Here is a 23,547-nt window from a genome sequence, read left to right as displayed (position 1 = left end):
TCCCAGCAGTGCTGCCAGCCTTCGCTCCAGGGGCTTGGCCAGGGCGATAAAGCACACGGCCCTGGACAAAGCAGGGCTTGTCCGCAGTGCCGGGCTGGGGTGGGGAGGGCAGGGGCAATGCCAGGCGCAGTTCAGGCTCTTCCGTCCTGACCCCTGACACAGGAGCAAGCTCATGACGTTATGGGGAGCGAGCCGTGTTTTGCTGACATACGTTTGTACAGTATGAAAACATTTGGTGACTTCGCACATGCTGGAGGGCTCAGCCATGGGCTGGTGTCGGGATGCAGCACGCCAGGTGGCCCCAGCGGCCAGCGTTTTCTTCCCGCGAGGCAAGCAGGCAGCCACGGGCGGTGCGGAGAAAGCGGGTAGTGAGGAGTGTGCAGAGCTGGGAGCAGCCACAGTCCCACGCCATGGCAGGCCCTGAGCACTGACCAGATTTGCAGCCAGAGCAGTCATAGAATCATTAAGGTTGGAAAAGACCTCTAGGATCAAGTCTAACCGTCAACCCACCACCACCAGGCATCCTAAAACATGCCCTGAAGTGCCACGTCTACATGTTTTTTGAACACCCCCAGGGATGGTGCCTCCCCCACCTCTCTGGGCAGCCTGTGCCAAGGCCTGACCACTCTGGCAGGGAAGACATTTCCCCTCATCTCCAACCTAAACCTCCCCTGATGCAGCTTGAGGCCATTTCCTCTCCTATCACTAGTAAGTTGGGAGAAGAGACCGACCCCCCCCTCACTCCAGCCCCTCTCAGGCAGCTGCAGAGAGCGAGAAGGGCTCCCCTCAGCCCCCTCTTCTCCAGGCTAAACCCCACCAGCCCCCTCAGCCGCCCCCCAGCACACTTGTGCTCCAGACCCTGCCCCAGCCCCGCTGCCCTGCTCTGGACACGCTCCAGCCCCTCCAGGCCCTTCTTGTCCCGAGGGGCCCAAACCTGAGCCCAGCACTCGAGGTGGGGCCTCCCCAGGGCCGAGCACAGGGGCCCCATCCCTGCCCGGCCCCTGCTGGCCACACCAGTGCTGACACAAGCCCGGGGGCTGGTGGCCTCCTTGGCCACCCGGGCACTGCTGGCTCATGCCCAGCCGGCTGTCAGCCAGCACCCCCAGGGCCTTCTCCGCCGGGCACTTCCCAGCCCCTCTGCCCCAGGCCTGGGGCGCTGCCTGGGGTTGGTGCGACCCAAGGGCAGGACCCGGCACTGGGCCTTGTTAAACCTCACACAACTGGCCTCGGCCCATCGATCCAGCCTGTCCAGGCCCCTCTGCAGAGCCTCCCTGCCCTCGGGAGGCTCCTGCCCAACTTGGTGTCATCTGCAAACTTATTTGATCCCCTCACCCAGATCATTGGTAAAGGTATTAAACAGAACTGGCCTCAATACTGAGCCCTGGGGAGCCCTGCTCGTGACCGGCTGCCAGGCTGTTCCTGTGTATTTACTCCTTCTGCCGTGCAGGTCTGTGCTCTCCACCCCTGCACTGGCTTTTTGTCCAGCCCAGCCCGCCTGCGCCTGCCAGAGCTGCGGCAGGAGAGCCTTTCCCTGGGGAAATGCGCTGTGTTGGGGAAAGAATTAAACCCCATTAGCAGCAGCGAGGGGAGGTGTCACCCCAGCACACCAAACAAAACCCCCACTGTCACCTTGAAAAATAAAGCTGCTTGCGTTAGTAGCTGGAGTTGTGCAGGTGTGTGCGCAAGCACGTGCCAGTGGCATGGAGAAGCCAGGCTTTTCCCAGGGATGAGCTGGACAAGGAGGTTCCTGGCTGAGCTCTGCCATCCACACTTGTTTGCCACTGCTCATAGAAGGAGCCTGAGGGGATGAGCTAAATTTATCTGGGGTGGTCATTAATCCCCTCCCCAAACTGCCAAAAAGCTGTACAGTTGAGCTGGACAGTGGAAGGCTTATAATCCTGGCGCTAGGTCAGCCTGGCCTCACATGAAGATTGGGTTGTGTTCTCATTTTGGGTTGGTTTTTGAGTTTTGTTTTGGGTTTCTTTGGGGGTTTTTTATTGCGAGGCAGCTGTGCTGTGGTGTGATTCATCGTAAAGGAGAGGAGACATGGTGCGGAGCAGTAAAGTGTTGCTGAAGGTGGCTGGGACTTTCCAGGCCAGGCACTTGACCCTGTCCGTAGCTGTCACAGATGTACCCACTAACCCCAGCAGTGGAGGCAGCCCTGCGCCTGCCAGAGAAACCCTGTATGTGGCTACAAATCCATCTGGTTTCAAACTCATAACTTGTTTTAATGCAAAGATGACACTATGTCTTAGAAACCATTTATCTTTACACCAAGATCTTTACAGCCAGCATCTCATTCAGCGGTGTGAGCAGCGAAGTAACTTCCCCACAGACCACCTCTTTGCTACACATGGGTGGAGGTGCTGCTGCTTGGGTGCCATCAGCCCCTCATCCACTGTAACTGGGGCATATGTCCCCCTCCCCACATAACCCCGAAGACACCCTCCAGCAGCAGCGCGTCTGGTGGCACAGGGAGCAGGGCGCTGCCGCTGGCAGCCACATGGCGCCTTCCACAGGGGACTGTGCCAAGTGTCTTCAGACAGAAACAACCGTGGCCATAGGGTCTGCTCTGGGTTGGATGAGGGGGTGTGTGGTGGTGAGACCCACCCTCACCAGCCTGCGCCCAGCCACAAGCCTGCAGTGTGGGGCGAGAGGGCAGCTGGCATGGAATGGACAGGGACAGATGGACCAGGGACAGGGGCTACGACCAAGCAAACCTTCCTCGCTTTGCTCCAGGACTCCTGGCTTCGAGCAAGCATCAAGTGGACACTTTTTTCATAGAGCTTGGTTTGTGACCATGGGAAACAAAGGGGCATCTGGGTGGTGCAGTAACGGAAAGCACTGAAGTGCCCAGGCCCATCAGTATCACAGAATCCCAGAATCCCAGGTTGGGAGGAACCTCAGGGATCATCTAGTCCAGCCTTTCTAGGAAGGGCACAGGCTAGACAAGATGGCCCAGCACCCTGTCCAGCTGAGTCCTGAAGGTGCCCAACGTGGCCGAGGCAACCCCTTCCCTGGGGAGATTATTCCAGTGGTGACTGTCCTCACTGTGAAAAATGTCCCTCTGGTGTCCAACCGGAATCTCCCCAAGAGCAACTTGTGTCCATCCCCTTTGTCCTCTCCATGGGACTCCGTGTAAAAAGGGAGTCTCCATCTTCCTTGTAGCTGCCCCCTAAGTACTGGTGCATGTATGCAGCAGTGCTGGATGCCGAGGGCGCACCGCTCGGCTGCCTTGCACCAGGGGCAGCATGCGAGACCAGTTTGACTCAATTTTGCAATTCCCTCCCACTGGTCTCCAGGGTAACTACAGACATGCACTGGGCACATCTGCTGCTGCCCCAGGAACCCCAGTCCAGTGCAGGCGGATACCAGGAGAAAGCAGAGACATCTGCCTTGTGGATTCACCCCGTTTATTGAATGCAAACAGAAAGCAAATAACTGGGACACAGAAGATTGTAATCTGACTTTGGCCTCTGATTTTCCTGTGATTAGCAGCACGAAGGAGGAAAAAAAGATTCTGTGTGTTACAAAAAAAAAAACCAACAGTGAAAGAGGAGATGAAAAGAATGTTGAATTAGTGACATCTCATGTGAACAGATGGAGGATTAATAATGGCAAGGAAATTCAAAGCCATGCCTAGCATTCCTTATTGCAAAAAAGAGTTGGCGGAGGGGGCAGGGACAATGCTTCCCAAGGAAAAGCAGCAGAGGAGAAACCACCCACACTGGTTTTATGAGCAGCGCAGTTTACTTTGGGAAGACAGTGACCACCTCATAGCCCTCTGGGGGAACCACCCGCTCCCGGGCATGCTTCTCACAGTAGATCTGGTCTTGCACGAAGAAGTGTCCTTTCTGCTTGAGGTTGGTGCCACAGTCGCTGCACACATAGCACTCGGGGTGACGCTGCTTGTCCCGGATCTTCACAAACACCCCTCTGGGGAAGGAATCAGCACCTCAGCACCAGGCGCCCACCACTGGCTCCCTCCCAGACACCTCCCACCCAGCCCAGACCCACACCAGCTCTCAAGGTGGACAATTTCCTCCTGCTCCTGACAAGTCAAAGTATTGGCCCTACCTCTGGCTAGGCAGATATTAACAGCACTTTTAGACTCCAACATGTGCCAGCATGGGAGCCCACCTCTGGAAAGGGCTTCCTAGCAGTGGCCTGCCTAAGTTTCACAGGGACAGTCCCATCACCTGTCATGGCATCTTTTACTGATGGCTGGATACAGCACAACAGCCTTCAAATGCCCAGGATAAGAAGACAGGCACTAGCTTGATCATCTGGGGGAGCAAAATCCAGGTCTAAACCGATCAGACTGCAGAACATCTCCAGAAACGAGTGCCACCACCAACCAAGGGGAGTGAAGGCTGTGCAGCCAGCCACTGCCCTTTTGCTAGTGATGGACACACCAGGTATGTAGGGGAGAAGCACACAGACCAGATCCTGGCTTTGATCTCAGATGCTGCTGCTCAGAAGCTGCAGTGAATGGACCCAGCCAAACATCAGCCAGTTCGTACTAGAAAACTTCACAGCTGAACCCAGCAGATGATGAGGAAAACTACACAGCAACTCGTTAACTGTCACCAGCAGCAACACAACAATTCGCCAGGAGTTCCAGCAGCCGTCTATATTTTCCATAACTCATTAGTTTTTAGTGCTATTCATAGCCTTGTGCTTCTCTCCAGATCTACACAGCTGGTAGAATAATTGTAGGGTTTGTCTCTGATTCATATTTTACAGGCTATGGATTGCCTCTGCAATGATTCTGCTGGTCCTTGGTGCTCCAGGCATGCCAGGACCATGCAATCACAGCATAGTGGGTCTCAGCAACTTGTGGTGGGCGGCATGGGAGAGATCTGAATTCTTCCATGACCATGCAGGTGGGCTACCAGCACTTGACTGCTAAGCTAAGGGGGCTGTAGGGAAGACTTTGTGTTCAAGAAACTGAACGGTGAATCAAAGACATGGTTTGGGTCCCTCGGGCTGTCACGCTTAATCTATAGCAGCTCCGTATCTTCCATGCCCTTGCTGTGCTGGAATTTGGACATAACCACATAAAGACAACAAAAATTATGCCTGCGTAGACAAAGCGGAGGTGTGTGGTCTCACAGCAGAGCGGAGAGCAGAATGCAGCTCTCCCTGCCCACCTTGCCTCTAACCACCAGGGCAAGTCCCCACTGCATGGCTGGAAGTGCCAAGACATGAAAAACATTAAATACACAGGCCCTGAATGGGAAGGTCATTTGGTTTCTGGGTGCCGTAAACAGATTTCATGTAGGAAGCAAAAATCTGCAGCAAGAACTGTCTTGAGGTTTGTCTCACAGGGACTCGCTTTGCTTTCTATTTATACGGAGCCGTAAAAGGAAACCCAACTCCTGCCTCACTGCAGGGAACTGCAAAGTTAGCGTTATCAAAGCTGGTGAGAATAAACACGCCTTGAGCTGGCTCCTGGATGCGCTGGATGTGGGGAGGTGAAGCGTTTCAGGTGCGGCGCCTCAGCCCCTCACACAGGCACGGGATGCTCAGCCACGGCCTGCAACCTCAGGGACAGGCTTACTTACACAATGCCAGATCCACACTTCTCGCACATGGGGAGCTTCTGGGCATTCCCAATTGATGATGCCACCTTTGTGGTGGGGGCTTTGACGCTCCTAAATCCAGATGGCTTTGTAGGGTCCCCTGGGGGTGGAAGAAGAGTGCTTCTGAGCATGCAAGATGCGTGGCTCCAGGCTCTCCCTCCCAAACAGATGCTCTGCTAGGGAGGGGTGATGTTCTTTAACCCCAGCTCTGAGGCAGAGCTTTGTGCATGGAGAGGGGCAGCGATTTAGCGGTATGTGGGGAAGAGGGAGAGAAGGGACACAGCTGAACCTGGCCCTGGAAACCTGAGGGCTTGAGACTGGGCAGTCAGACGAGATGGTACTCTCAATCTCTTACCTTAAAAGCCCATCAGACTTTAGCTGATGTGTCTCTCATGCACAGATGCACAAAGCAAAGCCTCAGCCCCAGCCTTTGGCAGCACTAGCGTCTGCCTGCCACGTCCTGATAACAAACACAGGGTCAAGCTGATTGCCAGATTTGGGCTCAGAAAGAGGAGCCGGTTGCCCTAGCAGACTAGGGAGGACCGTCGAAGTCCTTTTCCAGCCTGCTGTCTGGTGTACGGTGAGGGCTGGCTCCCCCAGTAGTCCTGGAAGAGTTGGTTAACATATTCCTTGCTGTGGCAGGGCCCTGGGACAGTGGGGATAACCTTGTGCTCTCCTGCTGCTGCGTTGCATGCTCCAGGAGGTACCTCCCTAGTGTAGCCTCTCTGGGGCAGGGATGTCCTAGAGGTCCTCGCAGGAGACACCTGCTGACCTGGATGCCTACAACAGCAGTGGTTCCCAGATGTAGGATAGGTTTGGCAGTGATAGGTTAGCGGTTGGGCTCGATGATCTTAAGGGTCTTTTCCAACCTTAATGATTCCAACCTTAATGAGTCTATGATTCAAGTCAAGCCTTTAAATATCTGCAGTGACAAAGGAGCCTCTTACGAAATGACACTGTTGATGTGACCAGTCATATCTATATGACTTTTGCAAGAGGTTCAATACCAGGCACCAAGGGAAGGAGGGCTGCAGAGGATCCCACGATGTTTCACCAGAAAAAGAGGGAGTCAATAGGCGGACCCGTGCCACCTCAGACTGGGAGGGGTGCTGATAAAACCCTTCTGACTAGTGGCAAGCCAAGAGCACACTGCACTGGTTGTCCCTGGTGTACGGGAAGGACCAAGTCTCCAAAGGCACACCCTGGAGACCAGCAAGGTCAGGGACACATCACAGTCCGGGGCAGCACCACTGACAGAAGCGCTGAGGGGAAAAGCAAGGGACTTTGTGCACCTCCCTGTCACCCAGCCGAGCGCAGAGAGCGGCCTGAGGCCACCGCTCGCCCGTGGGGTGGGTGACCCTGCACTGCCTCGCCCCTGGGGCAGCCTTCGGCTCGGAGGTTTGCAAGCAGCGCTGTGCAGAGATGCTGGTCGAGAAGCGTGAGCTCTTTAATGGGAGCAACAGCCCATGCGCCCTCCAAACACAGCAGGAGGAACCTGGCCTCCGACAGAGCTACTGCAAGTGACCCTTGCTGGGAAGCAAGCAGCAGCAATCCCATCTGCAGGCTCTTCCCTGTCGCCTCTGCCCCAAACAGCACTTTGCTCCCATCCGTAACATTGACAGCATGTTTTTAAATCTCGCTAAAGGAGTCAGTTTAATACCCACAGGCAACATAACCTGCTCTGCCCTGCAAAACTTGCCCCCCCCCAAGAGTGCAGGGTAAGGTCTAAACACAGCCCAGCCATGGTGCTTCCACGCACCAGCACCCACACGCAGACCCCATGTGCAGGCGCAGCTCAGCGATGCCCTGAGGGACTTCTCCCAGCTGAGGAGCTCGCTCCCTGCTGCTGCTCACAAGCCAGTGCCTGGAGACAGGCTGGGAGCAGCAGCCAACAAACACGCTATTTATCCGCTGTTTATCGCTGCGACATGCGCTGACTCTGCAGCAGCACTGCCCGAGTTCAGCTGAGCGGTGCCGCGTGCAGGGGCACTGTCCTCTTGGGGACAGACCTTCCTCTGGGACTGCGTAACCCCCAGCCCTGCTCCGCACGGGCGATTAGCAGCTCACGGCGGAGCAATGCCGCAGCCCATCCTGGCCTGTGATCGGGCAGGCAAGCCTTGTGCCAGAGAATCCCAATAATGCTGCAAATCTTCAAAGACAGATAAAATAGAGAGGACTTTGCTTCTTATCTTCTTCAGCACTACTAAGCATGGGGGAGGACCTTCGATGTGTGAGAAGTCCCGGCTACTCCAGTCCCTTCCATGCAGGAGCTGAACCCTGAAGGGCAAGTTGGAAACACTCAATATTTAAAAGGTGCTTTCGGGTAGGTATTTTTAACAGCATGCTACAGACTCCAAGATCCTGGTTTCTTTCTTCCTGTTGTTTCCTTCTTTTCTTCGTCTTGCTCTTTCCTTACAGATCCCTCAGACCTACCGGCACTTGGCTGATCTGTTTCCCTTTGTGGCAAATAATGTTGGGAAAAGCTGGGGAACTGCAGGCTTTTGTTGGCTGAAATTGAACATTCCACTGCCAAGCTAATATCACAAAAGACAAAGTCTCACATGGCCTAAGGTAAAAAAAGCCATTCTTGGAATTCTTTCCCTATTTATTTGTTGATTTTGTTTTATTCAAAGGGAGAACAGAGTAGGATTTGGCCTCCATCTAAGTTAATTGGCTTTTTTTATCTTAAAGTCTATAGCCCTGAACTGCACAAGTCCAGATGTCACATGAAGAATGCCAAGCAGAGCAAAGCTGCACAGATTCAAAGCAATGAACTGCTCACTGTAACCCAGCTTCCATATTTTTACATCCAGCTGCAGAGTGGATCCTTTTTCTTGCGTAGAGGGATGGAGGCCAGAAGCTTTAGGACTCACTGAAGAGCCCTATCTTCTGGTACCAAAGTCCTGAATCTAAGATGGTCTTTAATCAGTGAATATTATCCTAAAGGGGCAAAACTTCAGAAAGTAGAGTTTTTGCAACTTTTAAAATTCCTTCCTGATAACTAAATGTTGTAGGCGTTTATTTCTGAGCGCTCACTCTATGAGTAAGCAATTATATGGCCCCATAAACACTGAAACTAATCTAGGAAAGAAAATTTAGGAGTAAAGTTAGTGAAAGGGTCTGCTTCTGTGGAAACCATCTATACACACTACCTTGAACAATCACCAGCTAAGGAAGGAAAATAACGTTTTAGATGTTACTTTTAAACACTGAACGCAGCCCAAGGAATGGCAAAAGGGAACAGCTCACTCAGATTAGGTGTGCAGGGAGTGCTTACCTTTCTCTTCTGACTCCAAAATCTCTTGCAATACGAGGAAGGAAGCAGATTGTCTGGGTGGCTCATTGGACTCTTGATTCTCCTGGAGCATCTTGTAAACCTCAGATTCTCTGTCTATGACGATGCTGCCTGGGGGCTGGTTATGCTGATCTAAACTGAGGAAGGAACAGGGAACGCGCTTGTTAAATGGATGAAACCTAAAGCCAGTCCCTCTAGCATAATTTTCACACTGCATCACAGGACTGATGAATGACCGTGCAAAACAAACGCACAACAGGACGCCATAAACCGCAGCGGTGCCGGCTGTGCTCGTGCAGGCAGCTGCGGCCGGGGTGGCATCGGCACGCCGGGCTGTCTGTGAGCGCGGCCGTCAGCGGGCTCTCGCTGACCACCTCCAGCCAGTCCCACGTGCTCCTCCTGCTTTGCAGTCACTAAATACTCTAGAAACTAAAGCTTCCTGCCCAGGACATCCACGCTATGCTAATAGGAAAATAAAGAACTTGTGCTGGGGTGGGAATCCCACGTGGCACTGCGACGCCTGTGCACGTTCCTCGCATGCATGAACTACCTTAGACTACTACCTTACACCACAGTGAACCTCAAATTAAGTAAAATTTATTCCATTAAAAAGAAATCTTTGCAAGTACACTATTAATTCGTCCTAAAGGCCACCTTCACAAAGTAACAGCTGTAGGATCTCACTAAAAGCATCCTCTGACTGGCAATAATTTGATCCGGTTTCCAAGTGAGTATTATTATTTCCATTTTATAGGTGGAGACTCTGAGCCACAGCCCATTTACATCAATTAACTAAGGTTAATGAGCAGGTTAAGGGGAGAGGAGATTTCTGCCTGCCAAGACTAAGCCCAAGCCCTCCTTTCAGCTGCCTCCCGAGGCGCTGCTGCTGCGACTCATGTCACGGGGGACTTGCACCCTCAGCCCGAGGTGCTGCAGGGGCAGCTTTTCACAGTGCTGAAAGGGTGGTCACTGTGCCGCTGGAAGGGTCTTTAGGCAAAAGAAAAAGCAGCTGGAGGCAGTTCCTAGGATGTTCTCCACATCCAGTGGGTGCAGGATAAACTACAGGCTTAAAACTGCGGGAGGCTATTCAGAATATCCCTTGTATAAAGGTTTCCTGCAGACAGATACCCAAATGCCAGAGGAGATTGCCATGGCCAGGTGAGCACCTCCATAGTAAAGGATTTAAAAAGAGTCTGGACAAGTATCTGCTGGGAATGATTTAAAACAATGGTTTAAATTGACCAAATGCTGGGCTAGGGGATAGACTAAATGACACGGGAGGTTCCTGCCTGCCTTGTGCCTGTGGCTGGAATAAAGCACCTCAGGAAAAATGAAAAAATGACACAAGGAAAAATGACTAGTCTCCTCTGACAGCTCAATTACATAATGCAGCCTCATAAATGTGAACGCTCTATTAGGTTTCACTGTCCCTGCACCCTACGACTGCCTGGAAAGTACACGAATATCCTGAAGTTCAGACTAAACTGCAGAGGGAAATCCTTTTTCCTGAGGAGACAACTGCATACTTTCCACGCCAATGTGCAATTGAGTCATCTGGGCCTTACTCTACATAATAAACTCTTCAAGCATCAGAGGTAAAATCATTGCATGTGTTCTAAAATGCTATTTCCATAAAAAGAATTTCATAAAATATTTCCATCTTTAGTAATTTTCAGTGGAGCAGGAAGCAAGCAGTTGAACCCTTGAAGCCTGAATCTCATTTACTGAAGCCTCTCATCCGAAATAAAATAATGATGTGCCTTCCATTACACAGAAAACATCCTAGGTTATCCCAAATGAATCCACGCTCCACATTACATTCATCTTATGTAAACTCATACACCCCCACCACTCTATCCACCCATAAAAACATTAGGCAAGAAGCCTGTCATTGCCATGTACTCTAAGAATGTTTCACTAACATGCATTCAAAAAGCAAAAGCTAGATCATCTTAAAGAGCATCCAAGTCAAACAAAGCCGTCCCATTTCAACCATGCATTGTGACAGTGTGCAAAACATACAGATCAGCTCTCCCAGGTATGCACCCTGTAGATATGCTTGCATATACAAGACTGCTGAAAGACTATTATTAAAAAAAAAAATCCCAAATCCTAGAATTTGTACCAGCAGAGTGAAAAACCTCAGTGTGGCAGGGCAGAAGGCTACGCTTGTCCAAAGGAAAAAAACCAACAACCTAAACTAAAACCAACACCACCAAAAAGCACGTGCATCTTTTGACCGGGCAAGGCCACAGACACAGGAATTGTGCCTGAAGGGTGACGAGTCTCCTATGTTGGCTGATTTATGGCACCTCCTGTTACACAGGTACTTTATTTGCAGCAGTCACCAGCAGCTGGTGTCCTTTCCCATGTGCAGGCGTTCACCAATGCAGAAACTTCGTAGGGGACAACTCCGACAACCTTTACTGGATTTGAGACTCACACAACTGTTACTGAATTTCACTGCTTCTACCACGGGCAACTTGCAACACTGACTGAATAAACTGGATCCTGAGCGTTGAAAATTGGCAAGAAGATGGTAATACCAACCATAAAAACACAGCCTTGCACAGTGTCCTCAGAAAAAACACAGTGTATTTTTTACCAATGTCATTTTACTAGGTTATACTAGTGCATTTTGTGACATCTACAAGGATCTCAAAGCTGGGCTATGGGACGCCCCAGTTCCTTGAGCACTCACTTTTGCAATGAAAACAATTGCTGATGCCTGGAGTTCCTTTGTGAGTGCTACCAGCTGTCCAGCCCGGCACAGCCAGCAGAGCGTGACCACTCCTGGCACGCATGGTATTGACTGCACGCCAGAGCAGCGGCTTACGGCAAGTAACCGGCTGGAGGAACAAGGCAGGAGTAAATCCACAGCAGCCCCCATTATCTCCTGGCTGCTGGCACACAGCAAAGCTTGGCTGTGGGAGTCCACGGGTGAGCATGCCAACTTTCCTGCTTTGAAGCACACGGTGCTCGGCCCAGGAGGGGACTGTGAGCAGCTGCGGCGCAGTGAGATCTGGCTGTGCCCTTTCGCTCTGTCCCACGGAGACCACGGGACTGACCAGCCCCCTGGACCACACGTCACACAGCTGCAAGCTGCTGGTCACATAGCGGGGGAACTCTGCTGAAGGTTTACATCTTCTGAAACAATCTGGCCTTGATTGGAGCCCTCCTGCGAGAGGGCTAAATATGCCTTCTGCTTCACCCACCTCGATATCGAAGTGTTCCCTGTAAAACCCTGTGTGCTGTCGTTCAGAGGCACGGGCCAGCTGGTTCCCAACTGCCACAAAGCAAACACCAAAGAGCACCCAGCCCATGTGATGCTCAGGCTCTCCGCAGGTCCTGCAGACCTCACAGCATGTCGAGCATCCTCTGCTCCTACGGGCACAGAGGCAGCCCCAAGAGCAGCAACTTGTGCAGGCAAACCGGCGGGGTGGGAACACAGGCTGGGTCCTCTGCGGGCCTGGTGCCTGTCCAGGCTGCTCCTATCTCACCTCTCTTATCAGCCAAAGACGGAGACCCATGGCGACCTGCTTCAGCCCGAAATGACACGCGCCCGGCACGCGTCCATGGCCCAGCGGCAAAACAAAAGCACAAGGACGCATGCAGCCCAGCACCTTCCAGTCGCAAACGACAAGTCACCAGTGCAGGAGAAACACCAGCTTTCAGGATAACGCGCTCTCCCGCCGCCAGCACAATCTCTCTGCTGCAGGTGGCTCCTCCAGGAAAGCCACCAGCTGCTGTCAGGGCCCTGCTCTGGGGGGGGGTGTGGGGGGCAACAGACACACTGACAGGCTGAAATGATGTTTTGGTGCTTCTCGTGGCATTGGACACAGACATGATGCAACGAAAGCTCCCGTGAAGAGTCATGCACTAATGTTGGAAAGGTGAAATGTAAATGCTGTTTCCTTGTGACCGGTCAAGGCTGTGAGCCACAGACAGGGACAAGGCACTCGTGGACACCAAGATGTGGATGAACAGATGTGCCAAGATGGCCGCAGAGGCAGCGGGCGGGTTACCTGGGGAAACTGGGGCTAATGGAAGAGATCTGCCCCTGCAGTGAATCCATGATGTTGCTCTGTGAATAGAGCTGCAGGGGGGAATTGAACTGCACGTGCAGCACCTTGAGTCCTGGCACCTCCACTTCCACGGGGCTGTTGGGGCAGACCTGGGCCACGCGCTTCAGCTGCTCGGGCCCCACTCGAACTTGACTGGGGATGGAGGAGGTGCTGTGCCTCCGCTGCAGTGGCTCGGAGGTCTGCACCTGCACAGGGTTATAGACGGAGGCGAAGGGAGCCTGCATCGCGCTCGTCAGCGATGGGTGGCTACAAGCCCACGTGTTCACACGGGCAGTTTGCGATGTGGTTGTTTGGGGATTCATTTGGGTTTTACATTGAGGGGAAAAATGCAGAGGAGGAAGAAAGGAAAGAAGGAAAAAATTAATGAAGGGCTAAACCAAATACTCTAAGCAATAAAAGCATTTGCCAAATACTGTCTGTTCCTTGTGCTAGAAGAACACACCACTGAATACACGACTTTACATTAAAGGCTTCTGGCTAATACTGTGGCTCTGGTCTCACACTCTAGGTGTGTCCACACAAAAACTAAAATGCAGTCACTCTACTGATAAGCAAATGTAGGGGTTGTAAAAGCAACGAAGACATGGCAGCAGGGGTTTCACTATGAACTATCTACCTGAGTATACACTCATGGTCCCACTGTCCAGCCAAGGAATGCCACCACTGCTGCTGCCCATCGCAGAGCTAGCCTGGGTGCCCTACCGAGGGGCAATCTCACCTCTGAACCCAAAGCAGACGTGCTCAGCAGTGGGGCATCTCCCTGCCCTCCCTGCCTGCTTTGCGACACCAAATCCAGTGGAGACGTTTGCTGGTTTTCCTGTCTGTACCACAGCCCTAGATTTGTATCACACTCCGTCTAAGAGTGGACCACGGACCAGGTCCCGGTGTCGTGTCACCATGCGCAGCGGCAGGATCAGGCTGCCGGGTTCAGATAGGCTGTATCTGCTGGCCGAAGGATGGGGTTGCAGATAAATGCCAGGTAAACCCAGAGCAAGGTCAGCCATGTACAAATAACTCAGCAAAACAGACAGGCAGGGATTTAAAGGCAGCTGGAAGGCTGCGTGAAGGGAGCACCTACATGTCTTGTGCTTGTGAACTGAGAAGACCACAGAGGGTTTGTATTGGCAGGGTGAGGCCCCTGGCTCTCCTTGCAAACCAGCAGCAATTCATTTGCTTTTTATGACTCTGTAAACAAAAGTGTATTTGCATTGAAGGCCTCATCCGCAGTCCCCCCAGCATTCCTTTGCAATTCGCTGTGTTTCAGCAAGGGAAAGATGAAAGGGATGCCATGAACCCCACACACAGTAGGGCTGGCAATGGACCCTCCTGTTAGGAGGAGCACAGTGAAGCCACAGCACTAGATGAAATCCACTTCTTTGCTGATCCCTGCAAGAAAAAGGGATCACCCATAACTTTCCAGCCAAATACACCTGGCTTCCAGGGGGTGCTCTCACCTGGAGGGGACTCCAGACTAGACCACAGGTGGTATGTGACTGACAGATGGTCCCATCAGGTTAACAGAAAGTCAGCTTTCCCTTGTCCTTGCTCTGCCTTTGCTCAGCTCCTGAATGAGGCTGCTGAGGTCTACCAGAAGCAAACATCTGTCAGCTCATGCGCCAGCTGCAGCACTGTACCCTGCCTAGAAGGGCCCATGCTGCCGACGGGGCAGCCACTGCAAGAACCTGGTTTCACTCAGGGGCAAGTTTTCTGGCTTGTGTTAAACCACAGTCTCAGGTCTCTGCACCCTGCAAAAGCAGAGGTTGAAGTTACTTCTGTGTCCACATTCACAAGTCAGGAATTTAGTAGAGTATCACCTAAAGCATTGGTCTTGCAGCTTTTGTCGTAAAAGTGGCCACAGTCTTCCCATCAGTTTGGTACTGCTAGACAGAGACTTAGGGCAGTTAAGCAACTTGACCAACACAGCCAGAAAGATTTCAGAAAGCTCCTGGTTTATTGCTTCCAGTGAAAAAAGAGAAACTTTGGACTTCTGCGATAATGTCTTTGATGATACTCGGATACAACCACAAAAATCAACAGGCCCTTTTAAGGTTGGGACCCTTCCCAATGTCATATATAAAATTGCTCATACAGGTATGAATGTTTCAGCTACTTTTTTAAAAACTCCTGTGAAAAACAAGGTTCAATAACAAAAAATAGAAAGATCCACACTAAGGCAGAGCCTGTCTCTGAACCCCAGGCCAGCCAGGAATGGGGGTGTGTGGGCTTCCTGCGCTAGCTGGTACCCTTCCCGTCCAGCGCTGCCCGCAAAGCCAGCACAAACACTAACGTTACAACGTGCTCGTAACAAGCTGTCAGGCACCTGTTGGGACCAGCCGGCTGGCACGTCACGCTGAACGCACGCGGAAACTGCGTCGGTCTCTGCTAAACAAAGAAGCACAACAGCATTAATTTCATTCCTGTATCTCGTGAGATGTTCCCCGCTCCTCCGGGCCCTGCCCCTGGGAACCACATCCGCGTCCATGCCTCTGCTCCTTCCCTCGCCTGAAAGAGAGCCTTTCTGCGTTAACAAGTTGGCATCCTCGCAGCGAACTCATGTCTCCTGGAGCCTTCCCCCGGGGGCCCGGGCAGGGACGGGAGGCACGGGGGATACTTACGGCTTGGTGGGCTCCAGGGCCCCAGGCGATGTCTTTGACTCCACCGCACTGTTGAAGGTCTGGATGTTCTCTGAGGAGTAGAGGCCTGCTGGGCTGTTGTACTGAGCAGTGATCACTCTGGGGGCAGAAGCCGTGGCAGCAGTGAAGGGCACCGCGCTCCGGTTGTGTGCACTTCCTATGTGCCTTATTTCCTGCATGCAAAGGAGCAGAGGCAAAAATGAGAGGTGCTCGGGCATGCAGGTGGGCTGTGATGGGGCAGCCTGGAGCGAGCAGCTGCGGCAATGGCAGCCTTTGCGTGTGGTGTCAGCTGAGGACCACGACCACCAAAGCAGGTGAGCATCCTCCACACATCATGAGGGGCCCTGGCCCCACCCTGGATGGCTCCAGGCTGACCTTCAGGCCATCTTAGAGTTGACATGCCGGGAACTTAAGAGCTCAGAAACACTGCCAGAGCTATTAGGTCAAGCTGCCACACACCTGGGAGCTCCTGCAAGCCTACAGTAAGGCACAGGACCAACCTTCTCATGCAAGACTACAGATTTTAAGCATTCCTTGCAATTCCTGAAAGCAGGGCTAATTTCTATGGAGAACCGAAGGTGAGGGGCAGAAAGAGGAGCGCTCTTCAACAATATCTGAAAGTTTGGCTTTCCATAGATAAGGGCAACCCAAAAGAATAGCTTTGTCATTACTACAAATGCTCTGGAGCAAGACTGAGGTTCACAGCTGCCTTTGACAAACAAGTTCAGAATTTCTGGACAAGAAATTCCCACAATAAACGCGGGAAGATTACTCTTGTTAATGCAAAAGGCTGTCCACAGACAGTGACAGCTAAATGCCAGAGATCTCTTCGGTGCCAGAAGTATGAGATATCACCCAGATGTTCTGGGTTTGCTGCAGACTGGAGGCTTCCAGAGGTATTAACGGATACTTAGAAACACTGGTTGCAATTTAATAAGAAAGGGGCCAAACCCAAGGTAAATAAGATATGAGGTAAGGCTCTTCCGAATCACAGGCAGTGCTAACAAAAATGGGGAAAAGGATGAGCCACATCACCAGTTCAGCAGGCTGTAGCAGCCTTAAGGCTGCTTCTCCCCAGAGAAGATTACCAAAGCAAGGAGTAAGCGCAGTGGGGCCTCACTACAGCAGGCAGGAGACGGGACTAACATTCACACAGGCGGCTGAAATACCCAGGGCTAAAAGATGGCACCAAAATGTGTGTTTTGAAATGTTTCAGCCAGCTGTAGAGACTGGGAAGGGCCTCACTACAGGGCTAACACCCAACGGCACAGGATGAAACGGGGCCCTTCTTAACACGCTGGGTCCGTGGCTCCCAGCAATAAATAACACAACTGGTTCCCCCTCCCACTCCATACAGGTGCTGACTTCTACAGCAACGAAGTGAGCCTTCACCGCCCTTTGAACAGCTCACAGCATTTGTTAGATAAAGCTATAGTTACAGCACAAACACTCACTATAAACAAGGATGACTCAACTCCCCTACAGATTTTTCTTTAAATCACTTTTATGTCCCCAGGTTTCCTTAAGAACTGGCTAGCATTCCCAGACTGACAGATGGGAGTCATCTCGCTTCATGGCATTCAAATGCTATTTACGGCATCAAGCACAGCACAAGCTCCCTCAGAGAGGAGCGGCGTGGATCCAAATGCCCGCGCGAGTTACAAGCCATCTGAAACCAGTGGGGTAGCTCAAGATGTTCGGGTGCGGGGTGGCAGGACTGCTCTCCCATGGCTTTCTGGCCGATGCACAGGGATGTCAGCCATGAAGTTCCCACACACCAAAGGAAGAAAGACCTTGGAGTAATTAGCTAATCTCCTTTTGTTGCCATCTCATTCAAAGCACATAATAGTGCTCATTAAAATGGTCTTTCCCATGGCAGAAACTGTGGATTTGAGGAAAAAAAAATTACTTCAGCCTGTATATCACACCATGGGGAAAAGTATCAGTGATCTTATATCAGCATTAAATACACATGTTAGCCCACCATGCTGAGGCCACAAGTAGGAGAGGGTTTCAGATGTCCACATAAATAGTTGGTTTAATGAAGGACAGAGGCAGAAGCCTTAGGGAAAAGGGGTTATACTTCTAGGTCAAATAGGTTCAAAGTTGAAATCATGTCACAACCTGTATTGCGAAGTATATTAACCAAGAATTAGAGAAGGGAAAGTAATTTAGAGCATTTTTTTTTAAATTCTGGTTTCTTAAGGATGTAAGGTGCCTCAATTACATACTCCACACACAACTGGGCATGTTCCCACCCCCACCAAAGTCCGCTGAATCTGTCAGCCAAGCTCAAATCAGTTTGACAGTGGTGGAGGCCTCAAGGATGTTTAAGGTCCTACAAGTGTTGAGAAGATAGACGGAGATGGAGAAGAGAGACCAAAATCACATTAGTGCCTTGACTCCAAGAAGAACTGCAATGCATGCTCAGGCACAGACGCCACATAGGAGATTTCGGCCTACTTTTGGCAACCAAGTGGGGTTTCTGCTGTGTGACAACATCCAAGACCATAAATGAAACTTTCAAAAGTGTCAGGTCATCTGTAGTAGCTCTCATGTGGATAAAGTCCACTGACTATAATGGAATTTATAACAGGTTAAATAGAGATACCGGTGCAGAAGGTGGTGTCTGACAAATTGGTTAGAAAAATCCCATCTGGAGAACAGCGTAGAAGGTGTATAACCCAAGAATCTACGGGTAAGTGTTACATGAGCAGTAACGTTATAAAAGGCATTTGGATAATGCAAATTCTCCAGCACGTCCTGTCACACCGGGCTGCCCTTTCTGCTCGACCTGTGGAAGGAATTTGCAAAGAACAAGCGCTGTCATGATCCCAAGACGAAAGGATAACGTGTTCTCACTGTCAAATGTTTTCACCTACGGATTTGCCAGAATTGCCAATCCAGGCCCTGTGATATGCAGCAGTTTTGCTAAAGCCCCAGCTCCTGGAATCTTGTGTTTATGTGAGACTCTCTGACTTAATACTGGGGGAAAAAAAAAAAAATCAGAAGTGTGACACTCCCCAAAACCTGTCCACCAGCAGGCAGGTGAAAAATGTTAGTCCAAAACCACTGCTATACATGTACACGTGCATGGGGGCAATGCCTGGTTTATGCAGTTGAGACGCCTGCGGTTTGCAGCATCTCAAGGCTGGGGTGTTCCCAGGACCAATGCAAGGAAAAGGGGGCAAGCAGCATTAAACAGCATCCCTGTCTGGGGCACCGACTGCAAGAGCAGTAAGCAATGGTCTGTTTGCAAAGGAAGAACTGGCAGAAGCCACAAGGACATGCTCGTACCCTGTCAGAGCATCACCTGCTCTTTGTGGGTACTACAGAGAAGGTGACTACTAGTAGATCTTTTTGGAGGCATCTTTGGTTAGTGTCTGCGAGCAGATCTGGAAGCACTTGCCTCACCCTTCCTGCAAGCCATGGTGCTGCCTTAGGCCCCTGATGCTGGCCCTGTCTGCAGTGGGTGCAGTCAGCAGCGAGCAGGGGTACCAGCAGCAGTCATTTCGGTCTGAGGCTGGGGAATGGAAGCTCCCAAGCCTCCAGCTCCCAGGCCTCCAGGTAGGATATTCAAGCACAATATTTCGCAACTACAAACCGATACTGTGATAGTTAAAATACTTTGTCTGCACAGATACCAGCCTCCTTCCTTCGCTGAGTTATGTTTTCAGAGGTGCTGGTGGAGTGGCTAGCCCAAGCTAAAATGGATTAGCAGCTGCACGAACTTCTCTGCCAGGGTGCTGCTTCTGAAGTCAGAGAGGGCTCATCTGGCTTTGCTTTCAAAATGAAGTGGACTTTCAAGGAGGAAAATAAGCCACATACCATGAGGATGCTGTAAACCAGAAGACAACGGCTGACCACAAAGATTGCTGCAGTTCCACTAATCCACTTCCAGTTTATACATTTAGTTTGATAGATCAACCTTCTGAAAGACCCCTGTTGGGCAGAAACTGACTTCCAACATGAGCCGGGCCACTCAGGGAGCCACTGCTGGAGAAGCCATTCCGCCAACAGCCTCCTCTCTACTTGAAACTACCTCCTCTCTACAAACTCCCCAGACCTCCAGGCACCAGGGCAAATCCCCCCCATCCCAGAGAAAAAAACCCTACTTCCCACTCTTAAGGGCAAGCAATGTTTGTAGTGCTCCAGCTTCAGGTCAAACACACAGGTCCCCTGCCGGGTGGGTCTTCTGGTGCCGGAGCAGACACAGACACCGCCATGCCCTCCAGGCATTGCACTGCAGCCCCTCCAGCTTGGTGTCAGGGGGCTTCCCCTGCCACCCGGTCTCGCCTGGCAGGGAGCCACCAGCTGCATTGCCAGGCTGCAGGGACAGGGAAAAACGTTCCTGTGCCGAGGCAGGAAGCAGATCAGCCTTTCCTACTGCTCCGGCTGCAGGCTGCGTCATGGGGAATTATCTGGGAAAACAATGGCCCCTTCCTCCCTTTCGTCCCACTCGTGCCGGGCCACGCTTGGCAGCGCCGAAGCCCAGCCTGTGCAACCCCCGCAGTTCGCCCCACGCCCGGGGCTGGTGGCATGGGTGGCTGCTTCCCCCTCGCCGTGCACCAGAGGTGGACGTGGCTGCCGCCACGGGACCTGCTCATCCTGGCCCCCGCAGCGCGGGGCTCCAGGGGAATTCCCGGCTGTCAGCGAGGCCGATGGATGGACAACCCAGGCTGAGCCACCTCCATCGGCTGAGCCGGGGCACACCCCGCGCGCCAGGGGCATAAAGCCACCTGCACGCCTCCATGGCCCCAGGTGCCCTTGGGCAGGCTGGGGTGGGGGTGGGCTCTCGGGTCCCATCTGCCATGCAGTGACGCGGCCACGTCCATCCGAGCTGCACTGACCTTAACACCACCAGAAACAGGGAAAACCTGGACACTTTTTGTACTTGCTAAATAAACTAAAGCAAGATGTGAAAGGCTGGGCAGCCTCTCCCCGAGCGGGGTTTTCCTCTCCCCATAGCGCGGTCTGAAGGCAGCAGCCAGGGCTGGGGCATCACTCAGAGAAGCTGTACCGCCCCACTGCCACAGCATCCACAGCACCCCGCTCCCTTGACTGCCCCCTGCCCCCTCCCAGGCCACTTTCCCCCAGCCCCTGGAGGAAAGGCAGGTTGAGTACAGAGCAGGGGGCTGCCTGAAGTCACCAAAAACTAGTTTCAGGTGTGGAATCGTGATTTAGGGACTGGCCAGCACAGCTATTTGCTGAAGCTCCAACTCTCAGAGTCAGGGGATTCACTCCAACCTCATGCTACAAATTAAAAAAAAAAAAAAATTAATACCCAGGCTCTGCAGTCGCAGGGAGAAGTGAAAGCCCCCACATGCCCCCAAAGCAGCTGAGTGAGCCGGCAAAACCCACTGCTCCGCCAGGCTCCATAAACGCGGGATGTTTTTGCATCACAAGTCAGAGCCTGGAGGCTCAGGGCAGGCAATCCTGGACTGCACACCTTGAGAGCCCCGCCAAGAGGAAATAAGATTAAACATTTCTCAGTATAAATGTTTACTCAGCTCTAAGAAAATGGGCTCCTGACCAAACCTCAGTGAACAAGAGCACTCTGGTCCCATGGGTGGGGAAGGAGAGCAGAGACGGGCAGCCAAACTCCCTAGCCCCATCCTCACCCTTGCAAAGCCACCCGGGGAACTCAGACCGTGCTCGTGCTCGTGCCCAGCCAGCATGCTGAGGGGGGGCTGCTCGTGCCAAACACGCAGCTCAGAAACAGACACCTTCATGGCAAACTCTACCCCATGCTATGCTTCATCAGCTGCGATCACAAATATTTAGAAGTGCCTTTACTTTCACCTCTCCTGTTATTGTTTGGGGTTTTTCAGCTATGGAAAGATCTTTTGCAATGCTTTGAAACCCAATTAGAAATTAGGAAGGGTTTGGGGTTTTTTTAATCATAGGAGAGTAAAACAACAAGGCTGGATTCCCACATCCTCTTCCTCTGCGTCCCCGACACATTCCACATCCATGTGGTAACGCCTCTTAACCAAAAGCAGCAGGTCGTGATACGCTAGTGCAGTTCCCTCATCTGAAATGCAATGGTGTTACTTTATATACCTATTGCTTCATGCATTGCCCACACACGCATGGCCTTATCAAAGGCCAAGCCAGACACACACCCAGTTTCTATAGCCCCTGCCTCCACCATATCCAAGGAGACAAAATACACAAGACAAACAATGACATCACCCTGCGAGGATGAGGAGGACAGGGCAGGCACTTTTCTCAAGAAATCTTGGGAAGACCGAAGTGGCTGTTTATCATCATCATCCCACAAATACCATAATTCACCTCCAGAGCTCCCCTGGCTACGCGTGGGGAGGTAATTTCTCATTAAAAACAATACAAAACATCCTCATGTTTGAAAGTCCGTATCTTCTGTGGTTAAGAAGAGCCGAGCTATCCACCTCAAACCAAGAGTTTTAACTGACATTCTTGAGGAGTGACATTAATACTTGTGCCTCGATGCAAATGGGGTATGTGGCCTTCAGGGAGCTAGACAAGCTTTTTTGGACAGTCCTGCTGTGGACCGCCCTCAAAGCTGGTCTCTTTTAGCTCATTCCACACATGAGCTCACTCAGCTCAGAGACCTAGGTCCCATTGACCTCAGTGTCCCACAAATACGGGGTGGGGGAAAGACAAACCTTCCCCCACAGAGCCCAGCTCTGACAAGACGCAGCACAGTCTGAGGGATAAAGAGCTTTACTGTTCATTTGAGCACGAGACAATACAGCCACGCACACCAGCGCATGGGTCCAGAGCTTCAGGCCTGGCCCAAGGTCACCAGAGAGCATGGCAGAGTCTAAAAGCCATGCTGGTCTCTGGTCAGTGTCGTAAGCATTAGAATTGCCTTAGTCACCAAGTGACTTGTTCTGTCTTGCTGTGATCACTTTTCTCAGGAAAAGTTAAGCAGATGGGAGAGGCAGACATGTTATTTTAATCTGTCCCACTGTGGTGAGGAAAAGCTCTTGATGGGAAAATAACACCGAGTGATCACCCTTAGGATCTGGGTGAGAAGTGCAAGTGAAATAATTGAATAAATATACTAAGACGACTCTGTCATTTCCTACCCTTAATGTTGCCATGGTCATAGCCAAAACGAAGCTGGCTCAGCTGCTGAGCCATCACCACCGACAAGCTGCTGCACCTTTTGATGAAATGTGATTTTGTCATCACTCTTGCCTCGGTTTAAATTAAATTTAGAAGGATAAAGATAATGGTAATGAAATAATAATAAAGCTGTAGCTCTTTCATGGGCAAAGGTCAGCTTACACAATGAAGTCAGTCTTGGGCTTCAGGACTTTGAGCAATGCATGGGAGGTTGTGGAATGCCTTTTTATTTTCCAAAGGCACATAAAAATATCTTGAACTTGCATTCCAAGTAAGGGAAAATACATCTGCAGGACGATGCAGCATTTCACCAAGTATCAGCCTCCAAAAGGATTACAGAGGTAAATAAAAAGTCTATTTCAAATGGGGTAAAAAAATGTGTAAGCAGTGATCTTAAAATATAGAGACATTCATACACTTCTTGAGACAAAATGAAAATCAATTTCTCTTGCAATATCTTTTGCAAAGATCTAGTTATTTAACTGCACCAATAAAATGGGAAAAGGAAAAGAAGGTACTCAAGTGTTGTGAAACACTTCAGTTAAGATATTGAAGGTAGGAGAGGCAACATCAAACTACCTAATTTTAAGAAAGGTGGAAACTTATTTGAATAATTGCAATCCAATTTCTACAGCAAATGTTGGAACGCATACTTTCTGACCCTGAGGTAAGTCTATTTACAAGTATGATTCTATTTCTGTGCTCAAAGGGCTGTGCGCAAAGCCAGCCCAAAACATCTTCAGAGGACCCTGGATTAGGACGCAGTATGTCCTGTTTGCTTTGGTAAGTGAATTAATAAGTGTTCTGAGCGAGACTGTTGCCAAGGAAAGCAA

General features: G+C 51.3%; 1 protein-coding gene across 1 annotated transcript in view; it reads right to left on the bottom strand.

The window, feature by feature from the left end:
- Positions 1–3,396: 3,396 nt before the first annotated feature.
- Positions 3,397–23,547, bottom strand: part of PDLIM1 (PDZ and LIM domain 1) — a 46,164-nt gene continuing 26,013 nt past the window's right edge. Inside the window, exons 4-7 of the mRNA XM_064463638.1 lie at positions 15,581–15,771; positions 8,863–9,017; positions 5,568–5,685; positions 3,397–3,936 (exon numbers count right to left, since the gene is read on the bottom strand). Of these exons, the coding sequence (XP_064319708.1) occupies positions 3,750–3,936; positions 5,568–5,685; positions 8,863–9,017; positions 15,581–15,771 (651 nt within the window). The 3' untranslated portion in view covers positions 3,397–3,749. The remainder of the gene's footprint in view (positions 3,937–5,567; positions 5,686–8,862; positions 9,018–15,580; positions 15,772–23,547) is intronic.

Source organism: Phalacrocorax carbo, chromosome 12 (assembly GCF_963921805.1).
Source record: "Phalacrocorax carbo chromosome 12, bPhaCar2.1, whole genome shotgun sequence".
In the NCBI taxonomy this organism is placed as follows: Eukaryota; Metazoa; Chordata; class Aves; order Suliformes; family Phalacrocoracidae; genus Phalacrocorax; species Phalacrocorax carbo.
The sequence above is the reverse complement of the archived record's forward strand: the minus strand, read 5'-3'. Positions and strand labels throughout refer to the sequence as shown.